This window comes from Atractosteus spatula, chromosome 5, assembly GCF_055471065.1.
Source record: "Atractosteus spatula isolate fAtrSpa1 chromosome 5, fAtrSpa1.hap1, whole genome shotgun sequence".
Classification (NCBI taxonomy): domain Eukaryota; kingdom Metazoa; phylum Chordata; class Actinopteri; order Semionotiformes; family Lepisosteidae; genus Atractosteus; species Atractosteus spatula.
The window spans coordinates 35295203-35321267 of NC_142710.1; the positions used below are offsets into that span (position 1 = coordinate 35295203).

Consider the following 26065-nt stretch of genomic DNA (forward strand, 5'->3'; position numbering starts at 1 on the left):
AAAACCGAGCACTTGTTCACATTAAACACATAGCCAGGTGTTTGCCAAGTCTTGAGATTAATTAAATCCTTCTGAATTGCATTTCTTCCATTCAGTTTGCTAATACTCCTAATTTGGTATCATGTGAAAACATGATGAGTTTATTACCAATTCTACATAATGCTTAGAAATTAAGAAGAGCAATGGTACTACTACAAATTTCTGGTATTCCACTAATTACTGTACATCACTCCAATTTGAGCATTCACCCTTTATTTTGTATTTCATAACCAAATTCTCAATCCACTCGTTTGGAAAAACATTTATAAAAGAACTTTAGCAAAAGCCTTTTGAAAATCTACTGTAACATATGCCCTGTGTATACAGTATACATCCTGTGTGTATGGAAACATACTGAACTTTTAACCCATGGATTTCCACCCAACTCTGCTGTGTAACTGTAGTAAGCATTTGTCAACAGAATGTCTAAACAGAGATTGGTAAATAATCACAATGAACTTTGAAAAGCTTCCGTGATGGAAACCACATTCCTGACTGGACGCTACAGCTGAATGTCCCTGGGAGGCTTCCGCAGGAAGAAGCCATTTTGACTCTTGTGTGAATCAAGAATAGTGAGTCAAATGGAGATTGAGAGCCCAATACCTAGAACAGGTGTAGACTGGGATGATTAGATTCAGTTGGTAAATAAACGAGGTGGAACATAGCAGAATTTCTCATTGGGGAAAAGAGTGGTGGAATTAAAGACAAAGAAAAGGTATGCGACTGAAAGAGTTCTATTTAAACAGTTATTATTGATTAAATATTTTGTGGTTTGGAAATAGTCCATCCTCATTTCTACTTCGGAAAATATTTAGTAAAAGTGTAGCTAGAACTTACTGTAGTTAGAACAATATGGATTTCGATTTTTTTTTTCTGTTTGGGAAGGAAAGGGATTTGTCAGTCTGTTGAAAGGAAACAGATTGACTCCGGGACTAACTAACGAACACTTTATCAATTAGCCATCTGACACTTTATTGTAGTGTAGATGCATTGATGATTTCCTGAGGTGCTTCTGAAATTTTTTGTGTGAGGCTTGAGTGTATGATTTGTATGTGCAGATAATTTAACCAGTCGTTTGAGCATGGCTATCATTAAATAACTAGTTTTTCCAGTATGCCTAGGAAAGAAAGAAATAATCTTCCTCAGTTATTTTAGGTATGACTGTCTTCCATATTCATTAATTACCTCCAGTCTTGTTTAGTTTCTGAAACACTGCACTTCAACAGCATTCTGTAGACATAGCTCTGGTTAGTGTTCTACATTATTCATACAAGAAAGTTATTGAGAAAAAAATTAAAGATTTATGATATGCATTTGTGGTCCAAATGAAAAGAGAGTAGCAGTGTACAAGACAAATCAATAAAAATGGATTAAGCTGTTCGGTGTAACTCAGCTCTGCATAGCAAGTGTGTTTCTAATTGACAATACAATAAATGTGTTTGCCAGTGTACTCTGGTCATATGCTTTTCATATGCTAAAGGAATTCATGGTGCTTTTCCAGGGTCCCCAGGGCCATCGACCCCTCAAGCTTCTATTACAGTTGTTGACAGCTTTCCTGGTGAGAGGTTAAGTCTTTATCAGGCTGTAATGTCAAGCTGTTGTATATGATGTGGCAATATGATTCAGTGCTCCATGTCTGAGTGTATCAATCCCTAGTTTACTTTTGAGTCCCCAGAGCTAGAAAAGCAGAAACTGGATCTGAAACTTCCAACAAATCCAAAGTTATCTTGTTTGTCAGAATCGGATTGAATTTTTAATTGTCCCACCTGTTTCATGGTTTCATGGTTTACATAAAACTATTTTTACTGAGGAAGTCTCTTGATATGATATAGAATATTTCTTACATGAAGGGGATACATATGAGGCATTGGTTATTTTATTTTTAAATTCAAGGAAAGTCTTGTAGTGAACTCTTAAATCACTTTAATCACATAAAAAATCTCAAACTTTACAATGCAAAAGTAAGACATTTAGAATATTGTGTTTAGTTCTGGTAACCATATCACTAAAACACATTATAGTGTGAGAGTTCAAAGATGAGCAATAACATGGTCCATGGTGTAGCTGCAATGCTTATTAATAAGACACAGAATTAAGTGTTGTGGTCCCAGCCTCAGAAGAATGTGCTGGAATGTAGGGGAGATGAGGTTGTCTTTTTAAGCAGCATCTTCCAGGACAATGACACCAACCAGTATTAGCACTTCCCACTATGGATGTTCATCCCAGGCGCTAGGATGTCTGGCAGAGAGCCATAGGCATACTGTATCTATGCATGCTGGTCTTCAGGTCATAGGTTGTGGCCAAGCATCCAAAAGATGACCAACCAACCAGGCAATTTTAGGGCATATAGACCCACTCCATTTGGTGACTTCTTAACAATCACCCACTGTCTTTTCTCCACTTAAAAAGCGGTGCACATGTCTTCTAACTTTGCTTCTCTCTGTTGACTGGCTGGCTGATAACATAACCAAATTACTGCCACAAGTGCTGTCCAAGCTTTGGGGCTTAAACTGTCTTCTGAATTCTGAACTGAAAAGGTCTAGTCTGCAGCCGGGACCTCATGACCAGCTAGCTACCATCACGTATATACTGTACACGATTAGCAGAGCAATATGGTTGGACTTTCATCAACACACCTGACTCAGTGCTAACTAGTGCTTTAATGTACACATTTTATGTATCGATACATTTATTCCATGTATTGTGAATCTGTGTGAAGACTGCTTGTTATCTCTCTCTCATCCTAGCATTAATCCCGCAACAGCAGGGTCCGCTTGTCGGCACGCCTGTCTCCATTTGGTGGTTTGAACCAAATCTTTGAGCTGACGTTGCCATTAAATGTGACCGAGAATACTCCAACCGGAGCGTCACTCCGCCTGCCTGAGAACAAAGTAATGTAGCCAATTCATAGAGGGGGATTATTAGGAGGCATAGGAAATTTGGCCAGGACACCGGGGTTACACCCCTACTCTTTTTGAGAAACACCCTGGGATTTTTAATGACCACAGAGAGTCAGGACCTCAGTTTTACGTCTCATCCGAAAGACCGTGCTTGTTTACAGTATAGTGTCCCCATCACTATACTGGGGCATTAAGACCCACATGGACTGCAGCGTGAGTGCCCCCTGCTGGCCTCACTAACACCTCTTCCAGCAGGAACCTTAGTTTTTCCCAGGAGCTCTCCCATCCAGGTACTGACCAGGCTCACACCTGCTTAGCTTCAGTGGGCTGCCAATTGTAAGTTGCAGGGTGACATGGCTGCTGGCTTGAAGACTGCTTGTTATATGTTGACTAATTCCTTAGAGCTAAGGTAAACTCACACATTATAGAGTAATAATTAAAATCGTGCCAGTAAATTTACACAACTACACTGAGGATTATCATATACAAATGAAGAATTAAATCCTTTCAGTCTAGAACTGTTTGAGAGGAGATTTGGTCCAACAGTTATAGATAGAGGCAATAGGGACTATTTTAGAGTTAGGAGTGAAACAACAACAAGGGGACATAATGGAAAATGTCATGTGACTGGGGCCTTAAGCTTGGGCTCCTTCAAGAAGTGACTGATGAAATTAAATTTTAGATTCATTTAACTACAAACTATGTGGCCTCCTCATTTGCATCCTTAGATTAGATTAAATAAAAGAAAACGACATGAAATTAAATTTTGTTCCATTTAGTATTGCATTTTGAAAAAAAGCAAAGAAAATTTTGTTGTATTTTCTTCACCATTCAAGTGGTTAAGAAACTGTCCAACACAGATTTTGCTAGCCATCTGTTGATTGAACAGTATGAGAAAGCTATAAGCAGTGCTCCGATCTGTGGTCATACAGTATGTAGGACAAGAGTATTTTCCACTTCCAAAATGATGAATAGATGTATGATACAAAATGATTTGCCATGCTGTGGTTTAAACCCATAAATATCTAGTGTACGTATTACATTCAATAAGGATGGATTTACATTGTTTGCTGTATCTGTTGGATCAATCATCAATACAGTTCTAAACTGAAGCAGACCAAACTACATTAAACGGTAATTTTTCTGTGACTTGTACATCTCTCACCTGTATGTTTCCCCTGTGATTGGATGCTTTAGGACAATTTTCAAGCCATTACTTTAAATAGGGACTCTCAATATTCAGTAACTTACCCTCAAAAAATTATAATTTATCTATAATTATAGTAATCTAAAGGTTAATATTAATAATTATGAAAACTGAACAGAAGTGAAATTAATAATTGTTTTAATGATATTTATCAAAAATGAGTTTGCTTGATTTGTTTTTTTTCCAGTAGCTAATTGATCTGAGGATCTCACCAAGCTATTTCTTGTAGAAAGCCAGGGTATCAGCTTCAAAAACATTGTAATTGAGTGTAAAGTGGATTCATATTCTTGGTGTAAATACTCAGAAACCTTTGTGTAAAGAAGTGCCTCTTATTCTCAGTTTTAAATGCACTTCTACTTATTTCCACTTTTGTACTCATCTTTATGTTTCACTGTTTTGAAGCAGTCTATGCTAAAGACAAAACAGTCTTCAAAGAGAGAGTGCAGAACACTCCACTCTTTCAACACTTACTCTGAAAATCCAATTTAGTCTAGAATGAAAGGACATACAGTATTTGCTGTGTATAATGGGTGTATTAAAAACTGCTACAAGCAGACCCTTACACAATACCTACTACTACTGATTCCCAACTAATGATCTTTGTTTATTAGCTTTAGAATGATTAATTCCCTGCAATGATATATATTCCATTTTAGCAAAAACATACTGTTTAGATGTCTTATGGTAGCCCACAAGTTTAATGATTAAGGTAACAGTTTAAACATCTTATCAGAGTATATTTACCATCAACTCATATATCATTCTCTCTCTCCAAATATTACTTATTTACAGACACAAAAAGGCAGAATAAGAAATCTTTAAGTCAGTTCTCTATCTTGAAGAGTTGCAACTAGATGAAACCTGGTTAATATGCATATTGTAATGTACAATATATGCATGCACATTAGAATACATATATATTCAAATTTAAATATCCATTCACTATGAAAATGAATACTGTACAAAAAGTCATTTAAATTAAAATAATTTTACATTACCTAGATATTTGGTAGGTTATTGACGGTTATGTAAGCAGCAGGGAGATTAATATTCCCTTTTACTTTATGAATATGTGTGAATAAGGGTTCAATTAGACTTTGACTTAGAAAAAAATGTCTCTTTCTTTGCAGTACTACAAGTGATATACTCCTATTTAGTTTATTTTTTAATAATGTTGTCCATTTAACTTTTGGTGTCTTTAATAATTACCTAAACATGCTGGTTACATGCTGATTCGATGGGTTTCCTTTATATTATTTGCTTTATTGTAGAGTTCTTCGGGGACAACTGTACAATATCACTATCTTTCAGCACAGATCTTTGCAGGCTCCCCACAGTCCAGCATGGATTTGAAAGTCTGTTGCAAGAGAGACCTTACAGTTTCTTCATTCAATTTATGATGATTATTTTTGTTTTATACTGTTATGATACTGCTATCTACAAGCTCTTGAATCACCATAGGAAAAGAAATCTAATTTGTTTCTCAGCTGTACAGTACTGATAAAAAAAATGTTTCACTGAACTTGCAAATGACAGACAGCCAGTGCAGCAATCCCTTTGACATAACAATAAAATCAGGCTTGTCCTAATAGAATATCATTATTAATAACTATATTGTATTTAATTATTCCTAATAAAAAAGGAAAAAGAAAAACGCCTATTCTACTTTCAATCACTGGGATAGAATGAATCAATTGTTTGGCTGAATCTTATTTCTGCTGGAACAGAGTTTGTTGCTGCACATATAGGAGTACCATCATGGAGCCTGCTTCCACTAGTAAACAGGAGTTAGTGGTGTATCAATTATTAGAGCAGGGTATTAGAGCTCTGTTTTTCATTCCATCGCAAACCTGAATGACTTAGAGTAATTTAACTAATCAAGTTCATTATTACCTCTGAACTTTGCAAGAGCCCAGCACTCAAGAATTAGGGTTGCCTAACTCTCTATTAGAAGTGTACACAGTTGAATGTGAATGAACAATAGGGAGTCTTGAATGTTTGGTGCCCAGGTTCAGAGCACTTGCTGAAGTGGACAGGTCCATGCAATCATACAGTATGTAATGATTTTACTTGCACTTTTAGTGGAAAAATCATTCAAAATTGAAAAATATCAGAAGCAGTCTTCTCAAGAATCCTACTGCGGCAAGATGCAATGGTTTCAAGGAACCATTTAACCAAAAGATAGTTTTATTTCTACATGTTTGGGTACATGCAGTAGCAAATGTAGAATTCAAAGTAATGCTCAAATTTATAGTGTACTAGTAACCCCTCGTTTACTGTGTTCAGTTTATCACTGATATCATAAAAATGATACAGCTTTAGAAAGTTTAAAAATAGGAAGAACAAGGGAGAGGAAAAAATAGTCTCAGAGGATAGTCATATACAGACAGAATAAAGAAGCAATATCTCAGTTTACAACTGATATCTGATCCAAGCATATACATATACAAGTGGGCATCTAAGGTAAACAATCCATGTAGGACAAAAGAGGGAATTTTTCTTACACAAATACACATAAATGTAGCTATCATGAACATGCTTCTTGCCAGCTGATAGAGGCCTAGACTCCTAAAATTGTATCCTGTGTTAATCCTTGAAGATTAAATTAACTACCATACCACTAAATACAATTATTGTATATCTGTCTAATTAACCTAGTATGATACTAATTAACCTGATCTTAGAACAAAACCATTCTGTTCCTGGAAAGATTAATAAAGATCATGGCAACTCCAAGGTTAGTTAGAATGTTAAGACATAGCAAAACATAATAGAAAATGATTTCTGAAATTGTTTCCTTGAAATCTGAGGCCACAATAGTTAAAGATGAGATGACATTTCACTACAGAATTACATTACATAATTACAATTTAATTACATCCAATTACATAATCGGATATGGCACGAAACATTCACCTGCTATGGCCTATTTGGTCTACACCTAAGGTCCAGAGTTCATCCAGTGTAATACTTGGATGCAAAACAAAACCAAGAATCACATGAGAACAATTACAGTACAAATGAGAGGCTATGCACCCCATACTGCCAAATGGGTAGTTAGCAGCTACCACATACTCCCACTTCTTCACATAAAGAGTGTGTCTTGTTCTTAGTTTTACATGTACTTTCAATCAGAAATATGATTCATCGTGTAAATTTTAAAACTCACGATTGAAAGAACTGCAAGTGATTAAAGTTAAAGATGGTGACCACAAAATATGAATCTTTTCCAGCATCTTCCCTGCAATTAACTATATGTTGGAGTGTAAATTAGTACTGTATGTTCTACTGTATGTCATGATAAACAGAACAAAACACCATTGATTGGTTACACGTGATGGATAAAGCCAATTGTGACACTCAGGACTGGGGTGTAATAACGAACAAACCTAAGCGGGTCTCAGGAAGACAAAGCTATACAAAACCAGTGCTTTTGTTTATATTGTACAAGAAAAATAAAGCAACCCACCACAGACAACAAAGGTCTAAGCTACTTTTTAAGCTTCTAACTAAAGTCTTCTGCACATTCCCTACAACACACCAGGTGGGCGGCTATGTTGCTTACTGGCTTCCACTATGAGGTCTGATGTCTCAAAAATATCTTAAAACTAAGTTTGACTCCAAGACTCACATTAAACTCTTCCAAAATGTTTTTCAAAAACTCACAATTTCACCGGCACTTTTCCCACCTGTGATATCATACCAAATAGTTTCAGCTATAGATCTCCATATGGCAGATCAAACAAACCACATACTGTAAACCTCGTGTTCCTGCTTTTTAAATAATCACCTGAGCAATTGTTTTCTCTGATGGTCTGGTGACTAATGGTGACAGTATACTGGGGAATATGGCTCAGACAGAGAGTTGACATCCTGACTAAATCTGTCGTCTCCTCATACAGTACAATAATTTAGAGAGTAATGAATAATACACAAATTATGCACTTCATTGTTAAAAACACCATCCCTTTTTATAAACGTGACATTTTCACAAAAAATAATTTGAACAATTTTACTTTTTGGAAAGTTACTGTTATACACTTCTTTCTCTTTAGAATTTTGTACAAGCTTTCAAAACATTGATCTTTTGGTGTTATTGACTTTTTAAAAAATGTAATGCAATTATTTCTTAAGCTTCTTAAAGGGGTGGAGATTCCCTGTGGAATTCTTCACAGAACTTGTCTTTCACAGAATTGAGCATGTACTTCACAAAATTATTTCTCCCCATTCCATAACTTTAAAAATAACTTAAAGATCTGAACTATGATAAATAATATCTTATTTTCTTTTCCCTATGTTGCCTCTGTTTACTGTTTCAACTAGCAGTTTTTAAAAATTTATCCAGCCATTCATTTTCATATCCGGTTCATATTCCAATACAGGGTGGCAGGGGAACCAGAGCCTGTACCCAAAGGCAATGGGATGCCAGTTTATCACAGGGCACACACAGACCACATACAGTACATGTACATGCACACACACACCAGGGCCAAATTTCCCAGAAGCCCAGAATAATTAATTTACCGTTATGTATTTGGACAGTGGGAGGAAACTGGGGCACCCAGAGGAAATCCACACAAACACGGGCAAAATGTACAGACTCTGTACAGACAGTACACAAGTTCGAGATTTGAACCCAGGGCTCCAGGTCTGTCCACTGTCCCACAGTACCACCCTTAAGGGATTTAAAAATACATATTTAGGATTGTAATCTGGTAAGCCATTACTATAAATCTATGAAGATATAACATCTACATACTCCACGATACCAGTAGGGTTACAAGAATTCTAAATAAATTAGAATGTATGCAGCTGTTTGCATCATAACTATGGTCTACTGTAAATATATGAATGGCCTATATAATTTCTAGTTTGCCACTCTTCTGTCTTGCATGAGTGCTGTAAAATACATAATGTTCTGGCTGTAAATCACGTCTATTTTAAAATGTATATGTTTTCAGTATGAAATGAATCTGTATTTGTTTCTTTTCAACTTATACACTGATATTTTATGTATTTTTACAAATTTCATACATATTTGCAACATATTTGAAGATTAATTAGGTGTCAGTTTTCACATTGCTAAAAAACAGAACTATCTAAACAGATTCCTGCTGTATTAACAGTATGCCTCTTCTTTACAGAATCAAACAGCAGTTTTATGACTACTTGCTCTTGAAACACACCATAACCCTCAAAATTGTGATCATTTGACCCCTGTGATACCCATTTACACAATCTACTGTATATAAGAACATGAAACACAGTGAACTGAATGTGAACTAAATCACAAAATTTTAAATTAAGTTCTATCCATCCCCATCCAACCATATGGGGTGAGGACAAGAAATTGATGTTAACATCCTCTCTCTTTAAAAAAAATGCTTTTAAAATATTATAAAAATATCTTCTGAACGTTGGGCTTCTGAATGAAAGAGCTGCTGTCGTTTTAATACAGGATTTCTTTTGCTGTGTGCTTTGTTGCAGGAATGTCAGATTAATTCTAAATCCACTTCTTTTAAGCAAATAAATCTGCTCAGGAGGCCTGTGGCTAAAAGAGGTGCCTCTGTCGTACTTGCATACATCAGACTTCTATATGATTTAAAAGTGAATAAATAGCAAAAGTTTTGAGAGCTTTGTGTTTTGTTAGAATTTAAGCATGAGTGGAATAGGATCATGTGATGCAAAACTTCTCCGCAGCATCCGAAACTTTTACTTGCTTGTGGTGTGTGTTTACTCCTACCACCCACTTTGTTTTATACAATGAGAAACCATGATAAATTGCTGCCAGATGGGGGATGAAGATTGGATTGAGTTGAGAGCAATGGGAATGTGAAGTGTCTGTGGCGATGATCAAGGGGACACAAATAAAGTTGTCAATTACTGGGGCTGAATTCCCTAAAGGCGCTTTTCCTCATTGTTTGTCCACCTTCTCTTCCACCACAGGTCTGTAATTGGGTTAGACAAGGAGTCAGATCTGGTACACATGGAGGCCCGCACTGATGATGGACGTGAGTAATTCTAATTCATAGACAGTGAAGAAAAGCTCTTCCTCCTCCTACTACAAGGCACAGAGAGCAAAGGAAGCAAACAAAGAATAAATTCCACTTCTAGTTTGAAAATGTGTCCCAAGGGTACAGGAGCTTGGATAAAGTGACTGATAAATGCCTGCTTGATAGTTGATTAATGTGGCCTTTCTCTTCATCTGCCTCATACATTAAATGTCAGCATAATAATTTTGAATGTCAGTACAATCAAAGTCTTCCACAGGCATTATTTTATATACTATACTGTCTATGGATGTTCAGGAAATGAGGAGTAGACAAGTGCTTTCAAACAAGTATTGTTTTTATAAATGAAGGTGTATCTGATCAGAATTTATAATTCTGAAATGATATACAACTACTGTAGAATTTTTATACACTTACAAGAAAATGAAGCCTCAAAGGTGAACCTTGGGTTTTGAACTGAAAATGTAAGTTTATTCATTGGAACATTTCTAACACTTTCAAATTAGAAATGAACTTATTCGCTCTGGGTGTAATGTATGAAATGTGATTGAAATTATGCAAAGGAGAAAAAGTCCTAAATCAATATACTGAACAAATGAAGATTTTATTGTTGTTTTATTGTAGGTAACTGGGTTTGGTGTAGGGCTCCGGGTAATAATAAAAAGGGAAAATGTTGCCCTTTTTTGAAAGTAAGGTCAGTGGTGCAGCAACTATTAGCTTCGGGTGAGAAGAAAGAATTGTCAAAGAGGCTGAATGCCAGTATGTTGAATACAAGACCTTTGAAGGAACATTTGTCATTGTTTCACTTCAGAAATGCTCACTCACAAGTTACAAGTATGTCCTAGCATTCTACTGTACTGTATATGTCTGGAGAAGAGGCTTAGAAGGTTTAAGAAGGAAGAAAAATACATTTTTACCCAGTCTATTTTATTCATAGCAAAATATTGTATATTGTGTGTTTAATGGAAGGGAAAGGAAACTGTGACAGAGGATGACTGCCAATATGTAAAGTAGTGGATTTTCCATTTGGATGTGAAGATTCAACCCTTAGTTTTAATTACATTTGTTTTAATTTGCATTAGTTTCTTTTAAAGGAAAAGAGAATGCATGTTTTCATTTGTTAAATAACAATGTTAAAATGTTACAATTTGATAAGAATTGATGCTAGGTGTTGTGATACAGTATGCATCTTTGACCATCCTATGTGTAAGCCATGAAATTTCCTAACCTAACGCTTCGTGCTTAAGGAATAAGTAACTCTATATAAGATGCCTGTTAGTGTGTTGTGTTTTGTTTCTTTGCAGTCACCATTGGCAGAAATATCTTCATAGATCAAGGCTATTAAACAAAGCTGGAAATGTGAATTTATGGAATTTATCCTTGATCAATCACCATGCCTCAGACACATTAAAAACAAACAGCAGAATGTACTGATGTGTGGATTGATCTACTATTTATCAGGCTGTATCAAAATAGAGAAAATATTCAGTTACAATTGCTGGAGAACTTTAATTATTATGTTAGCAAAAATCTGGCTTTTCATTTTCACAAAGCAAGACTGAATTTTTTCCAGTTAAGTGACTATTGCACCACATCCTCTATTCCAACCTTCTCAGGGTAGGTTAATTCAAACTTAGCCTGACTTTGTGGTTCAGAGTTCAGAGTCAGAGTTTGTCTCACCTACCAGTCAGTCCCTGATTCACTGGAAAGAATTACATCACATTTCCTTAGGGACTGAGTTGACACTAAAGCTTTGCAAAGAGAAAGTTTAGAGATTGCCAAACCCTTTACAGTTTGATGGATAATTTTTATGTGAAAAATACTATTTTAGCAGACAGGGTATACTTCACATTGATGATCTCTTAAACCTATACATTGTTAATACTGCTTTTTGTAGCTCAGAGAACGTCAAACTTTGATCATAGGGCTGAGATACCTTGTCACTGGTGTTGGCAACTCAGAGTGCTTCAGTAAAGTGACAGTGTGTCACAAGAATGAACATGGTGTATGAACATTTTTTGCATACATTGACAATATTTCCTGGCCATAAATTAGTGGCCATTAAACAGGGGTTTCATGAAATAGCAGGTTATATTCTTATATACTGTATAGTTATATTCACTGTACATGTAACTTCTGTTCCACTTACTGTACAGTAGCTATGTACTGTTTTTCAAACATTTTCTTGCAGCATTTCCTAATGTAATATGTGTTCTGGACTGCAAAGAGATCCCCATTAAAGCCCTCTCAGGGTAAAACAAAGCTGATTTTGTTAAAAGAAATTCAATTTACAGCATCAATGTACAGGTTAAAAAATAAAATTCTAGACTTACAAATATGAACATCAATTACTCAAAAAAACAATAAATACCATCAATCATTATCTTAAAAAGGAGTTTTTAAATATGTCCTATAAATTTGAGCAATATATTGAACAAAAACAACCATCTTATCATTAATCTTAAGTACAATGTGTTGTGAAAATTAGGGTATTTATATTGAATATATAATGTACTGTAATTATAATATATAGAGATATAATATTTAATTAATTCTAATTCTAATTTCTATTTTTTCCAATTTTATTTTTTAGGATTAATTTTAATTAATTCTAATTTTGATTCTAATTTTTATTTAGGTTATTTTTTTACAATTAGAATTAGGTCACATTTTTACCTGGCTTAAGATTTTCTGCAACTTTCGGGGAAAAGGATCTGAAACAATTGTTAATGATGATGATTCCTCCTGCAGTCTTTTGCTGCTCACACTTTTTCTTGTTGGCTAAAATTAGGTACAGTACATTTCATTCTAAAGGGGAACTACTGTACATACCACTTGATGATATTCAAATGATATTCTTATATTTTGTCTTGAGTTCCTCCCATTGTGCCAAAACTACATACATAAATGATTGCAATTATTGTTGCATGGAAACAATATTATACAACACAAAATGGCTTAAGAGTAACTCCACTTCAATGCCAATATAAGTAATACCAATACATACTGTACGTACTTACACAATTGTTTGATTGTGATAGTTTTGTCATATCTTAAGATATTTCAGAGCATTCCATAATTAACATTTGGATTCAATTTATCAATGATTCTCTGCCAGACATCTTCTCTGTATTTATAACAGCTATGGTATTGCACCCCATCATTAGATCAGATTTTATCTCCTCATAGTTTTACATAAGAAGCTATAATTCGTGGTCAATGTTTTAAGATGCATGCACTTTCACCGAGAGTTTGATGGCTCACATAAAGGATTCAATGCTCAATCCTTCTGCCTTCTGAAGTGTGGCGCTAACATACTGTTAGTCCAATTGTTTAAGCCTGACTTGCTTTAACTGTACAACTGAAACAATAGCCGTCGTGAAGAGCAAGCCTGAAGTCACTTATCAAGTTAATTCAATCTGGCTTACTTGAGAAATTCTGAACTCATTAAACCTGCTTCGTGAAACTGCCCCCTGGTCTCAAAATGTGATCAACATAATGCTGTCCTTATATCATTATGCTGCCACCAGCAAAAATGTTTTTTTCCTGAAACCCTATCTCAGCAGAATGTGTTTTCTCTTGTCTTCATATCCTCTGCACACTTAAATGAGAAATAGAACTGGAATTCACACAACTACATACTTGGCCAATATCAAGGGTGCTGCCATGTTGATGCTGAGATTTCAGGCAGGGATCTCAGTAATATAGACTCAACATTTAGTTTTCAGAATGGCTTAATAGGCACTTAATGACTGCAATTGACTACAAAGGGGTTGTACTTTGGTTCTAGACTCTGTATTTAAAAAAATGTCAATACATTTTCCCATACTGTATGTCCACTACTCCATGTTTCACAGCAGATTCTGATTAAAAAATTGAGGGTAACTCTTGCATTGTGTGGAATAAACATGCAAAAAATTGAACTTATCAGTAAATGTATCCAAAATGTTTTTTTTAATATTGTTAATTAGCAATTAAAGTTGTACTTTTTGAAATACTTTAAATCTATTGGCAATGGGATTGGTGAAACAAAAAGACATAAAGGTTCTATGAAGCAGAACATATATTTCCTTATATATACTGTACATTTCCTTCTATGTGAATATGGGTTCTAGCTTTAATAGTTACAGAATATGTAATTATTTTTAAATTCTTTTATTTTTGTCTTATTAGGTGCTCAATATGTAACATGCAGGGTTCAGGAATGTTCTGAACCAAACAGACACCGTCCTTTCCCAAGCTACATTGACACAAATTCCCTTGTCGTTCAGGATGACTATGTCTTCATTCAGGTACTGAACTTCATTTAGCTGGTGCTTAATAAACACGTACTGCACAGCACTTTACATATACCGCATCTAGGTTTTCCAGACTTCCAGACTGAATTATTGGCAAGAATGTTTGATATCAAATATCTCTGAATTATCGATTTTCACCACTTGCTCTATAGCATAAATATTTGATAGTTTTCCTGCAAATAATTTATTTAATTTTATTTTATTTCAAGATAAACTGGAACATATACAAATACAAAGACAAGAAAGCTGTCTCTTTGAAGTGATACTGTACAGAAAAAGCCGAAAAAGCAAACTGCCAAAGCACCAAAGCAGCCATAATGAAGCTCTAATTTATATCCTTAATTTACTATTAGCAACTTACTGTCTAGGCACTTTCTTTTCAGAGCTTATGGTGCATGTCCATACTGCAGAAATCCCTTCCTAATATTGAACCAAGAAATTGATTTGTAAATGTGAGTAAAACACAATGGGATTAAGCTTAGTAGCTTTCACATTTTCTGTAATTAATGACTCAACTACAGGTTATCAATTTGAGTGTTGTCTTTAGTTCTGTCGCTATAAAGGAAATAACTATAAGGAATAAAAGAAGTGATTTTTTTCAGGTCTTTGTTTTAGAAACACTGGTTTTGTGTGTTCATCTTTTCTATTTCCACCTCCAACTTATAGAGAAAAGTTCATTCTTCAGTTAAATGAACATTCTGAAAACAAAAAAACAATATCAAATGAACACCCAGGCTAGTACAGGTACAGTATACCAGGATCTTTGTCTAGTTTCATATCAATAGATGAAACATTTGAAACAATTCCTGGAAGGACAAGCTTTTTAATTCAGATGATTCTGAAATTGTATCACATCACTTTTCTTTCTCCTTCAGCAAGAATACTTCTTTCCTAAAATACTGTGAACATTTAAGATCCTATTTTGACCCAAAACTATTATACCAATGTATTTCTCACAAAGTAATTTTAATGCAAATTGAACATCTACAGTAGCCCAGCAGTAAAAAAGAGTCCTCTTTAGGACCGACAGGTGGTTTACCGTGTGCCTGTCTAATGTGCTGACTCATTGAGGACCCAAAGGCTTACAGTTCTGAGCTCCAATAAGCCTTTCCTAGAAAACAGACCACAACCTCATTTTGATTTGCAGCAATTCAAGACCTCCTGGTTTTATCACATTGGGTCACACATGATAGATTATAGAAAGAAAAATCGATCATCCCAATTTACTTTTTTAAGCTCAGCCATCTCTGGTTGGTATTGATTTTTATCTTCTGCACTTGATCGCACACAGGACTACTGTGGAGGACATTCTGCCATTAGCAAACTCTTCTCCACCCTTCTCTGTTAGGGACCAGTGCGTTAACAGTACACTGAGAAAAAAGACTAATTGTCTCAGACGTTTAATAATGAACCTATTTTATTTGCATGTTTTTAAGCCAGCAGCTCATTTTGTTCAGATTTAAATAAGGGAGGAAATGAAGGAAAATAAATTAAATGTGTCCCCGCTGTTAATTAGAAGTCACTGCCTTTTGTGTGAGTAGATGATAGTTTTATTGCGCTGACTTGGGAGGAAGTGACAGGTTAGAATTCTGTGCAGGGCTATCTCCAGCATTTACAAACAGGCCCACATGTTTGTGAGGCACCACGTCAATAAGGATGACTTTCTTCAGGGGAGAGTGGGCAAGTTTGGTGGAGTTAAAAGATTTCACTTGACAAAGTATAATGAGGGTATTGATTCTACAGTGTACAAGAAATTTCCCACAGTCTTACTCTTAATGCAAAGGGGATGTACTGTATCACTGAAAACAAATGCTGAGTTTAACAGCATACCTATAGAACTGTAAATGTTTAATAATAAATCTTTCAATAACTAGTAGATACATTCCTAATATAACCTAATGCTGAATACTTTAAATTGAAATTTAGCATGTGATCTACAGATAATTAAGTTGATGATCAAGCTTTGAAGTTAAGATAGAGGTATTTTGGCAGATTGGGAAGTCTTGCTGTTTGTTTAATTTTTATTTTAACAGTTTAATTTTTTAAACTGTTAGCCTAGTGATGTTACATTGTTGGTCACTTTATTGTCTGATTAAACTTTATTTTCCCTAGCTCACAACCTGGTTAATCTGAACCATTGAGTATAGATTATGTTTTTTTTTTTAATCTGTCACAGGCTTTATCTTTATTGCTTTGTTACTGATTCAAGTACAGTATGAACAAAGTGACAGCTTTTCAGTTATAGAGTCAAATCACACAGACAGGTCTTGGAATTTCGTTTTCAAACACAGCAGGAAACAGACAAGAAAGTGAATTGTTTTTTTTATTTTCAGGTTACAACAGCAGGTCGGGCCAGTTACTATGTATCCTATCGACGAGAGCCATTTGCGCGCATCAAGCTACCAAAATACTCACTACCAAAAGTAAGAGAAAAAAAACGTGCATTCCACTGGATATTGTTAAAATTGTTGCTTTAATCTGTGTGTACACATTTACTGTTTACAAATTATTTGATTTGTCAGAAATAACGTGCAGGCAAAGGTCAATTGCTTTTCTATTTTAATTTCAGAGGCTTTATCTTTCAAGTTCATATACTGTACATCTATATACAGTATACATATATACGTATAATGTCTGTGTCAGATATCATCCCAGATGATCCTAGATTAGAAAAAAAATACTACCAATCAAAGGACTAAAAAATATGTTTGTAGAAAAAATAGTTTTTCTATTGTCAATTATTATTGTCTCTATAGTAACAGGTTCTTATTGTGATTAGAAAATAATTGTTTCTGTACCATCACAGAGTTAAATATTATGAGAATGAACATGAAACAGCATCTCTATACTTTAAGGAGATGTCAACTGAATATTTTCCTAAAATCCCTAATGATAGTTAGCTTTTTTTGCCAGGTTCACATACATGGATAGTAAGAAGTTACATCGCATTCAAACAATTAGTATTTTAATCTCTTTTCGTTAATCTTTACTTCGAGATTAACTCTCTTTGAGCTATGAAAATGACTCATGGTGAATAATATTAGTATTAATATAAGAACATTCTGAAATAATTATTTACTATGGGTAAAATTATCAGTCTGCTTTACTTTGTGATTGCTTGAGGCAAAACAACAGAATCAAGATGATGGAAAAACAAGCCCCATCCGAAATTAATGTTGTGAGACCCTTCACATGAAGAAGAAATTAATGCAATGCAATGCAATGTGCAATGCTGCACATTGACTCTCTTTTCAAAATAATTTTAATTAATTACACTGACATCTTAAATTGATATCTGCCACTAAAGTATTAGAATATTAATTAACACTTGTATTGCCATTTGAACCGGTGACACTGAATAGCCTGTTGTCTTTATTGTTTTTCCATTGGGAGATTAATTAAAAGTGAGAATAGATACTGTATGCAGTATGCTCATTTTCCATGTTCAAGGAGAAAACCAAATCCTTTTACTGTCGAGAGAGTTAATTACTGGTTGATAGAAAGCAGCGACACTACCAAGGCAACTAATCCGAGACATTTTTTAACATGAATGATAGCAAAAGATGTGCATTTGCTATCGTTCACATTTTTGTGCATTATCTTATACAACTGAAGACAAAACTTGGTGGAAAAAAATCCATTAGTAAAACTAAGTAGATGGTCATTGGATTAAGTTGATTAAGTCAACAAGTATTATTACTGAAATAAATAAAACATTGAAAGCTTTTGGCAACACCTAAATAATTGAAGACTATAATGTAGTAACAAATTGAAAATTTAAAACATATTGGTAATAAAGTTTCTTCAAACACTGGTAGTCACATTAACTGATAAGAAGTAATGATGATGATGATGATGATGAACATCATAACTTACTATTATGAAAAGTTCCTTTTCCTTGTCACATTTAATTATAGAATAAGTAACAACATAAATTCCTTTTCTGAATCTGAAGTGCTTTACCTCGTATTTGGTTTTCCTACAATGTGTGATTATCAGTGAAGATAATGTGGTAGAAACTGTTGAAAGGATTGCTGTTCATGCAGGAATGTTATCGGAAAAAATCAATACCAGAATGCAGTATAAAGTTATGTTTGCTCTGTGATAGTGTGCTGTTGCCCAGGACATGGTGTATTAAGACTCAATTAGGAGTCTGGACTGCAGTTTTACCTAGCAGTGCAGACAGGATTTTTCTTCAAACTGGTTCAGAGATAACAAGTTCCCTTTGACAGGACATGCACATCATCAGTACAGATGAGAATCAGGTGTTTGCAGCCGTGCAAGAGTGGAATCAAAATGACACATACAACCTTTACATATCGGAGACTCGGGGGATCTATTTCACACTCGCCCTGGAGAATGTGAAAACCAGCAGGGGGATAGAAGGAAACATCATGATCGACCTCTATGAGGTATGTGTCCATGGTCATGCAGTCTTATGTGATACTAAGGGTCAGATGGAATGTAAACCCCCACTGTTTATAAATGTATACACATTTATGTCAGTTTTCACATAATAACTCTGTTATATTTAGCTTGGTGGCAGGAGAGGCAAATGCAGTTTTATTTGTATCAGCCAAGTTTATTGGATATTCTTAACTCATGAGCTTCTAAATGCTTGAAACAATTTAATTTTGATCACTGAAACAAGAGGCTTGCATAAAATCAAATACCATGTTTAATTACAGGAGTGATCTGGCCATTTCTTACTTAAATGAAACTATTGACTTAATGTATTTATCAAAATCCTCATGTTCATGGTCCAGTTCATTATAAAACGTATCATTTAACTGACCATTAAAAGCTGCTGGATTTTGGGTTTTAAGAACCAGGGATGGCCAACCCTCGTCTACGTACTGTATATCAATCCAACAAAATTCTGGGCGATACAGATACAGTACTTTAAAGATTTTTTTCAAGATATAACTTATATCTTGTAAAATACAACTAAGATTGAGGTACAGTTATATTAAAAATTCTGCATTAATGTAAACCATATATATTTATATATATATATGTTTTATATCAAGAGGTACCTCAATTTATGACTCTTTGTGGCTACAAATATAATACTTTTTTCTAGGATTTTCTACATGTCAGTAGTTTTATTTGTTTTATAACTCATGTAAAGGAAAGTGCATGGTAATTAATCAAACTTCCACAGCTTTTAAACTATTTATTAAAAAGCAAATTTGATATCATGGAAAAATCAATGAACTACAACCCTGTATGTGCTCCTGTGACAGCAAATGAGATACAAACCTAGAGAAGCAATCCATAAAAACTTCAGATTCAACATGAAAAACAACAAAAATATTATTCCAATGATTCAACTCAAAATGCCAATGCAACAATACAAATTTGTGCTAAGAAAAATAAATGGCAGTGAGTAAATTCTGTCAGATTGTAAAATCTTTCCATATTGATTGAGATTTAATTAAAAAGTCCACTGTATTTTCAGAACTTTACAGTCCATTAAACTTTCTTGAATTCATTCAGATAGCAATTCGGTGACTGAAACATTTTCCTTGTTCCTGAATTTACTCTTTGCTCTACAGACTTTTTACATGTGCTTGTTACAATTTATGAGCATTTTCTTCAGTGCAGCTGTTCGATTTTCTTTTGTACCCCAAATCAAAGACACCAAGTTGTTTTTTTATATCAGTACATTGATCATTAAAATGGCCACATAGGGACTACACTGAAATTAAAATATACAGTATCCTACTTTGCTCTCCAGTCAGTTGTTTATTCATTGTATAATAATTGTTTTAAAAAAAACAAATGTCTAAAATCTTAATTAATTAATTAATTAATTAATTAATAATTGCTAAGGTGATAAATATTATCAGTGCAAGCTGCTTCTTTCAAACATGCCTTTTAGTGGTCCTTATATTGTAATGATATGGACTGTGTGTACAAATTCAAAATCTATCTTTTTTAGGATTTAATATTTATGGGAATATTAATTAGCTTATGTCATAGCCCTATGAGGTGGAACTTTCTAAACAGACTTGACAGTGTATGTTGACAACATTTTGATGATGTAACACTGTTCCTTGTAATACACTGCATACATATATTTAATTAAACATACTGTACATATAAATATAATATACTGTATGTACTTGAACTTGTATATAGTTGTATGCATCTGTGATTTAATGTCTCATTAATTTCAATATTGAATTCTAATTTAAAAATAATTTGATCTCCATGATTCAGTTGTAGTTTTGTTCATCCCCCAGTAGCAAAAGAAAATAAGAATCTGAGCAGTGCAACTTCTTGCTTTTGTTATTTCAGCAGTATGGATACTGTCGGTAATTCACATTCTATTACACTTTTTAAAGTATTACATATTCTCCTTTTTTAATTGGAATTATTAATCATTGAATAGCATGTTCTATAATATTAAACAGCTGTGACAGGGTAGTATATCAAGTGATAATTCATTATCTTTTTGAGAATTATTTAAGTGACCATTTCATTTGATATTATGTTTGTACTGTAAATTTCTAAATTACTAAATCATTTAGTAGTTTTCTTGAGTTGCAGAGCATTGGAGAGGAGTATTGAGTTGTGGCTCTCTAGAGGAATTTAAGATCATTTTGTAATGGACACTACAAACTGTTTTTTGACTTGCTCATATCAACAACAGATTGACATATATTACTGATAGGTATCTCTATACCGAGAGCAGATGATAATACAAAAAATACTAACTTATTTAGAAAAATATACTGTAGTATAACTAGAACCAAATTTTAGTTTATTCAAGAATAACTAGCAATTTGCCCTTGAAGACTTAACATACCAAATACAGAGTGTCAGATGTGTTTATTGAAACTGCAGTGATTTGGGATTTCTTGGATAACTGCATATTGTACCTGCGGTTTCTGGATGTCATTGTTTCCAATTTCAACATTATCCCCGTGTTAAGCTGCTACAAAAAACAATGTCCTTCTATAATAAATATTTATATTCCTGAATGACGGCTCTGGTCAGCCGAATGGATGTTTCATTAACTGTGTCTGTCCAATGCATAGCTTTCCCACAACACTGTCAGATGTGATGCCCATTAGTGCCACTTACTTTGGAGCTTTTGGAAAGGAGTGTGCCTGGCCACTCCTAAAACAATAGGATCTGATTTCATACAGGTCTTGAGGTCTCCCAATTACCATCAGATGCAAATTCGATTTGACTTGAGGTATGCAGCCTGCATGGATAAGACACTTTTTAAATTAGTTTTGTTTTGGTTGTCATTCTAGTTGTTCTGCTGATACAAAAACCAGTAGTGGAGTTAAAAAGGTCATAAGCATTTTTAAGGTGACACAAAATGTCTTGCGTAATTTCTTTCCAACCACCTTTTTTGTATAGCTTTTTCCATTTTTCCTAGGTAGCAGGGATAAAAGGAATGTTCATAGCCAACAGGAAGCTTGAGAACCAAGTGAAGACCTACATCACGTACAACAAAGGCAGAGACTGGCGTTTACTGCAGGCACCTGCCACAGACATGGGAGGCAATGACATCCATTGTGTTCTAGTAGGTGACTTTTCCAAACTTGTTTTTGTAACATCATTAAAAAATGGAGTCTCAGACATGGCAAATTTGGTACATTTTGTACTATATCCCTGTTCATTGTGCTGGCAAATTCAAAGAAATATGAGTGGAAAGCAATGCCTAAAAAAGGATTGTTTTTGTATCTCATCAATAGACGCAATCTCTTCTCAGAAATGCAGCTTATTTTCCAGTTGATACCATCAAGTCTTCGAGTTTTCAAAGTCATTTTGATTTGGCTTATATGTATTACACAGGAAAGCCTTTCAGACAACTGTGATATCAGGTAGCTTTGTTTTAGGTGTTTTGTGATGAAAGCGTTATAACATTTATATATTTATAAAAGTTACCATGACCAGTTACAACTAAGCCCTAATTTCTTTTTAGTGTGTGTTACAAAAATCAAACCTTGTGTTTTTATTGTGCCTTAAAGTCCACAAATAAAGATAAATGTATCAATTGCCAAGAATTAATATAAAACAAACAAGCATGGTACAATACATTATTTTACATTAAGTAAGAGTAATAATAGAGTATTGCAAAAACAGAATGACATATTTCAAGTGCATATAATATACTGTAAAGCAAAGATACCAAATGTCTTCTAAAATATAATAAAAGGCACTCAAGATGTTCCATGGTACACAGTGTGGAGTATTATTGTACTGCTAATGAGAAATTGCAAGTTGCAAGCAGGGCTTGATCTAAAGATGCATTCTGAAAAGACATATAGAGAATCTCAGACGTGATCAGAAATAGTGCAGTCTTGATGTCCTAATATCTGGTACAACCACAGAGGACTTTATCATGAAGAAGATATTGAAGGATGAATGGATGGAAGCAGTGTAGTTGAGGTCTTTGAAATCATGACTAGAAAATGTAAGCACACTGTACATTTTTAGAGGAATATGTTAGTTATCAATTTGTTTTCTTGCTTTGATTAATAAGAAGTTTATCAGTGCCATGTATCTTTTACATTCTCTTTGGCTTTTGCACCACTAAATCGTAACTTGATTCATTTCTGTAAACCAATGATTTTGATGATCTTATATTTTTTTATTATTATAGTCTAATGTATTAGTTCTTGTGTTTTATATATTTGGCTGGCATTAGTGGATCATGGAAACAAAGGTTTGAGGAAAATGCAGAGCTTGAGAAAACCTTTCTGCCTGTTTTGCTGTAGATTCCATAAATAAATATAAAATACAATGCTAAGGAGAGTAAATCTTTAAAAAAGAAAGTTCCTAATTAACGGCTCAGCTCTTGATCCAGCCTATTCACTAAGATTGCTTTTGAGTGCTTTCCACCCTTTCTCTTGTTCACTGTGCCCTTTTAAAAGCTTTTCATTGATATTGTATGGGACGGATGACAATTAGAGAAATAATTTAGAATGGTTAGTCATTGTATCAATGCAGGTAAGGACACAACTGAAGCTTGGGAAAAAGGGTTAAAGGCTGAATTTAATAGTACATTTACATGACATTTTAATTGCACACATATTTTTTCTTCTATTTAATTGAAAAGTTCAGGACTGTTGTCCTTGATGTCCTTACCAGAAAACTCATGCAGTCATTTGAAAAGATGAAGGGAAACATCCCCTATTTCTCATCTCAGGAGAGACATGATTGTTTTTTGAAGGTGTTCTCTGGCCTGGGAGAGCCAGTTTGGTGCTTTTATGTTAAATTCAATAACTCCTCTGTTTTAATGACAGTTAAAAGGCAATTGATTACACTGCTGATACCACGATAGCCTTATCACATGATAGAAGGAGATAAATACACAGTATCCTTCATGCATGTACTGTATTTGTCTACAGTAGGGCTCTTTTGAAATACATTGTATGCAAATTTAAGAGTAATGTCGGCTGCTCAACTGTGTATGTCACAGAGAGCATCATTTGCTTTTTTGTAATGTTATTTAGGAATTGGAATCTAGAACAGAATACTGACCTGTCTCCTGTCGTTGATTCTCCTACATTGGATTCTTGTACTCTTTTTAGTAAATCAGTTTTTATCCCTAGAGCAGATCTACTTCCAAGGCAGGTTTGACTTTGACATCGTTCTCTTTCAAAAGTTACAGATACTTTAAATATGAGGAACAAGTGAAGGTTAAGTCCATGCTAAAAAGTAGAAAAAGAACACATTTCAGCTGTCAAGCCTTTTTCAGGTGTGATGCTGGCACAGCTTCCAGTTGGACCAGTTGAAATATTATAAAAACCAGAAGGGGAAATGTGTCCAGTGCCTGTAATGCTGTGCTTTATTTCTAGTCATCCCTGGAAAAGTAAACTGCTACTGAATGACAAAATGCCACCCTGCCTTGAATGCAATCCTGTTGTTATATACAGTATGATAACTAATGATTTGCATTAGGTTTGACCTTTGTATTAAATTAATATGTGAATAACGTTTTCTTATATACTGTATGTGCTCCTTATATCAATTTATTTTTTTACTTCTGTTTGTTTCCTTAGCCATTTTGTTCCCTACATCTGCATTTGCAGATTTCTGAAAATCCCTATACTTCTGGAAGTATCTCAAGCAAAAGCTCAGCTCCAGGAATCATAGTGGCTACAGGTAAGGTACATGTGCAGTGGTCTCTGCTTGCAACGTCTGCATAAATATACACACTTTTATTTATACACTTATGTCTTAACCTGTACAAAAATACATAATAATCTGAGTGAATCCCACATCATTCTATTCTCACATGAATAAAACGTGAATAAATGATTACAAAGCTATCTACTAAAAATGCATAGGTAATTTTGTAAGGTACAGGTTGGGGTTTTAAAGATAACTTACAGTAGGTTATGTCAGGTTTAGTCTATGTGCTTATACTGAAAATGGAAAAACAGTTTTTCAGTTATCTAATGTCTGTCCAAATTGTATGAATTTATGCAGTGGTACTGTAGGAGATGTACTGTACAGTAGCTTTTGTTTTGTTATTCAAATAGGGGAAAGACAGCAATTTTATTATTCCAAAATGTGCAAGACATATAAGCATATAAGTAATGTGAAAAGCATATAAGAGCTCTCACAACTACAGTATGTTGTTTTTGGAATATGTTTACCACTCTTAAACCATAATTTCAATAGACTTTATTATGTAATGTGGCACTGCTGTCACCAAAATACTAGTCAAAGTATAATTGGAAAACAGAACAAAAATGTATTTATCTCTACAATGTTTCTTATACTGTATGAAGCATCCTTTAGATGCTATTTATGATCAATGATTTACACATATTTAAACAACTCTCAGGTCAGGAAATAAAAATTAGATTTGTAAAATCTTTGTTATCTGGGATTTATTATCACGGACTATTAAAGAGTGATTAAACCTGTAGTAACTGACTGCTGCTAGACTGCATATTCATTGCATTTTGATTGTTCTTATCTACATAAGATCAGTTAAAGCATAACTTGTATATATTTATAAAATGTCACTTCCTGCCCCTTAACCCACAAACATTAAGATTTATGTTAACAATGTACAGCTACTGTATATGGTCTGTAGTTAAAATATATACGTTTTAAAGTATTGAAAAATAACATTCCAAATTAAATTTTGCTCCGAAATTGTACATTACATTGACATTTTGTGCTCCTTGTACAGTATATTCATGGGCTACAGCAGTAGCTGCTACAGGCACTGAAAAGACCTGGCCTTTGTGATGTTGACGTGATTTGAAGATGCTTTTGTGAAAGGGGGGCTGATTTATTGAATAGGCCCAGTGTTGTTTAAGGCCAGATGACAAAGTGAATTATGCAAGTATGTGGGTATCAACACACATACATACACAGGACATACAGTAGTTGACATGTCTAAGAGCCTTTACAAGGTCAGACAGTTTGGATTTGTCTCTTCAATGTTTCTTAGTGGTTGACAAACAATGTCTGGATTGAAGGGATGATATAAAATGGAGACACAGGGAAATAAATAAAAGTTTTAATGAAAAAGACCTGACATGGGCTTTGGTTTGTTGACATTTTAGGTTTATTCAATAATCTACTGAGATCAGCTTCACTTCTACAAATTCACACTATTTTATT

At 34.3% G+C, this 26065-nt stretch overlaps 1 protein-coding gene across 1 annotated transcript in view; it reads left to right on the forward strand.

The window, feature by feature from the left end:
* sorcs3a (sortilin related VPS10 domain containing receptor 3a) overlaps nucleotides 1-26065 on the forward strand; it is a 140335-nt gene that overhangs the window by 80871 nt on the left and 33399 nt on the right. The window contains exons 6-11 of the mRNA XM_088915789.1: nucleotides 10093-10157; nucleotides 14331-14449; nucleotides 16789-16878; nucleotides 18688-18867; nucleotides 21852-21998; nucleotides 24514-24586. Coding sequence (XP_088771915.1) covers nucleotides 10093-10157; nucleotides 14331-14449; nucleotides 16789-16878; nucleotides 18688-18867; nucleotides 21852-21998; nucleotides 24514-24586 — 674 coding nt within the window. The remainder of the gene's footprint in view (nucleotides 1-10092; nucleotides 10158-14330; nucleotides 14450-16788; nucleotides 16879-18687; nucleotides 18868-21851; nucleotides 21999-24513; nucleotides 24587-26065) is intronic.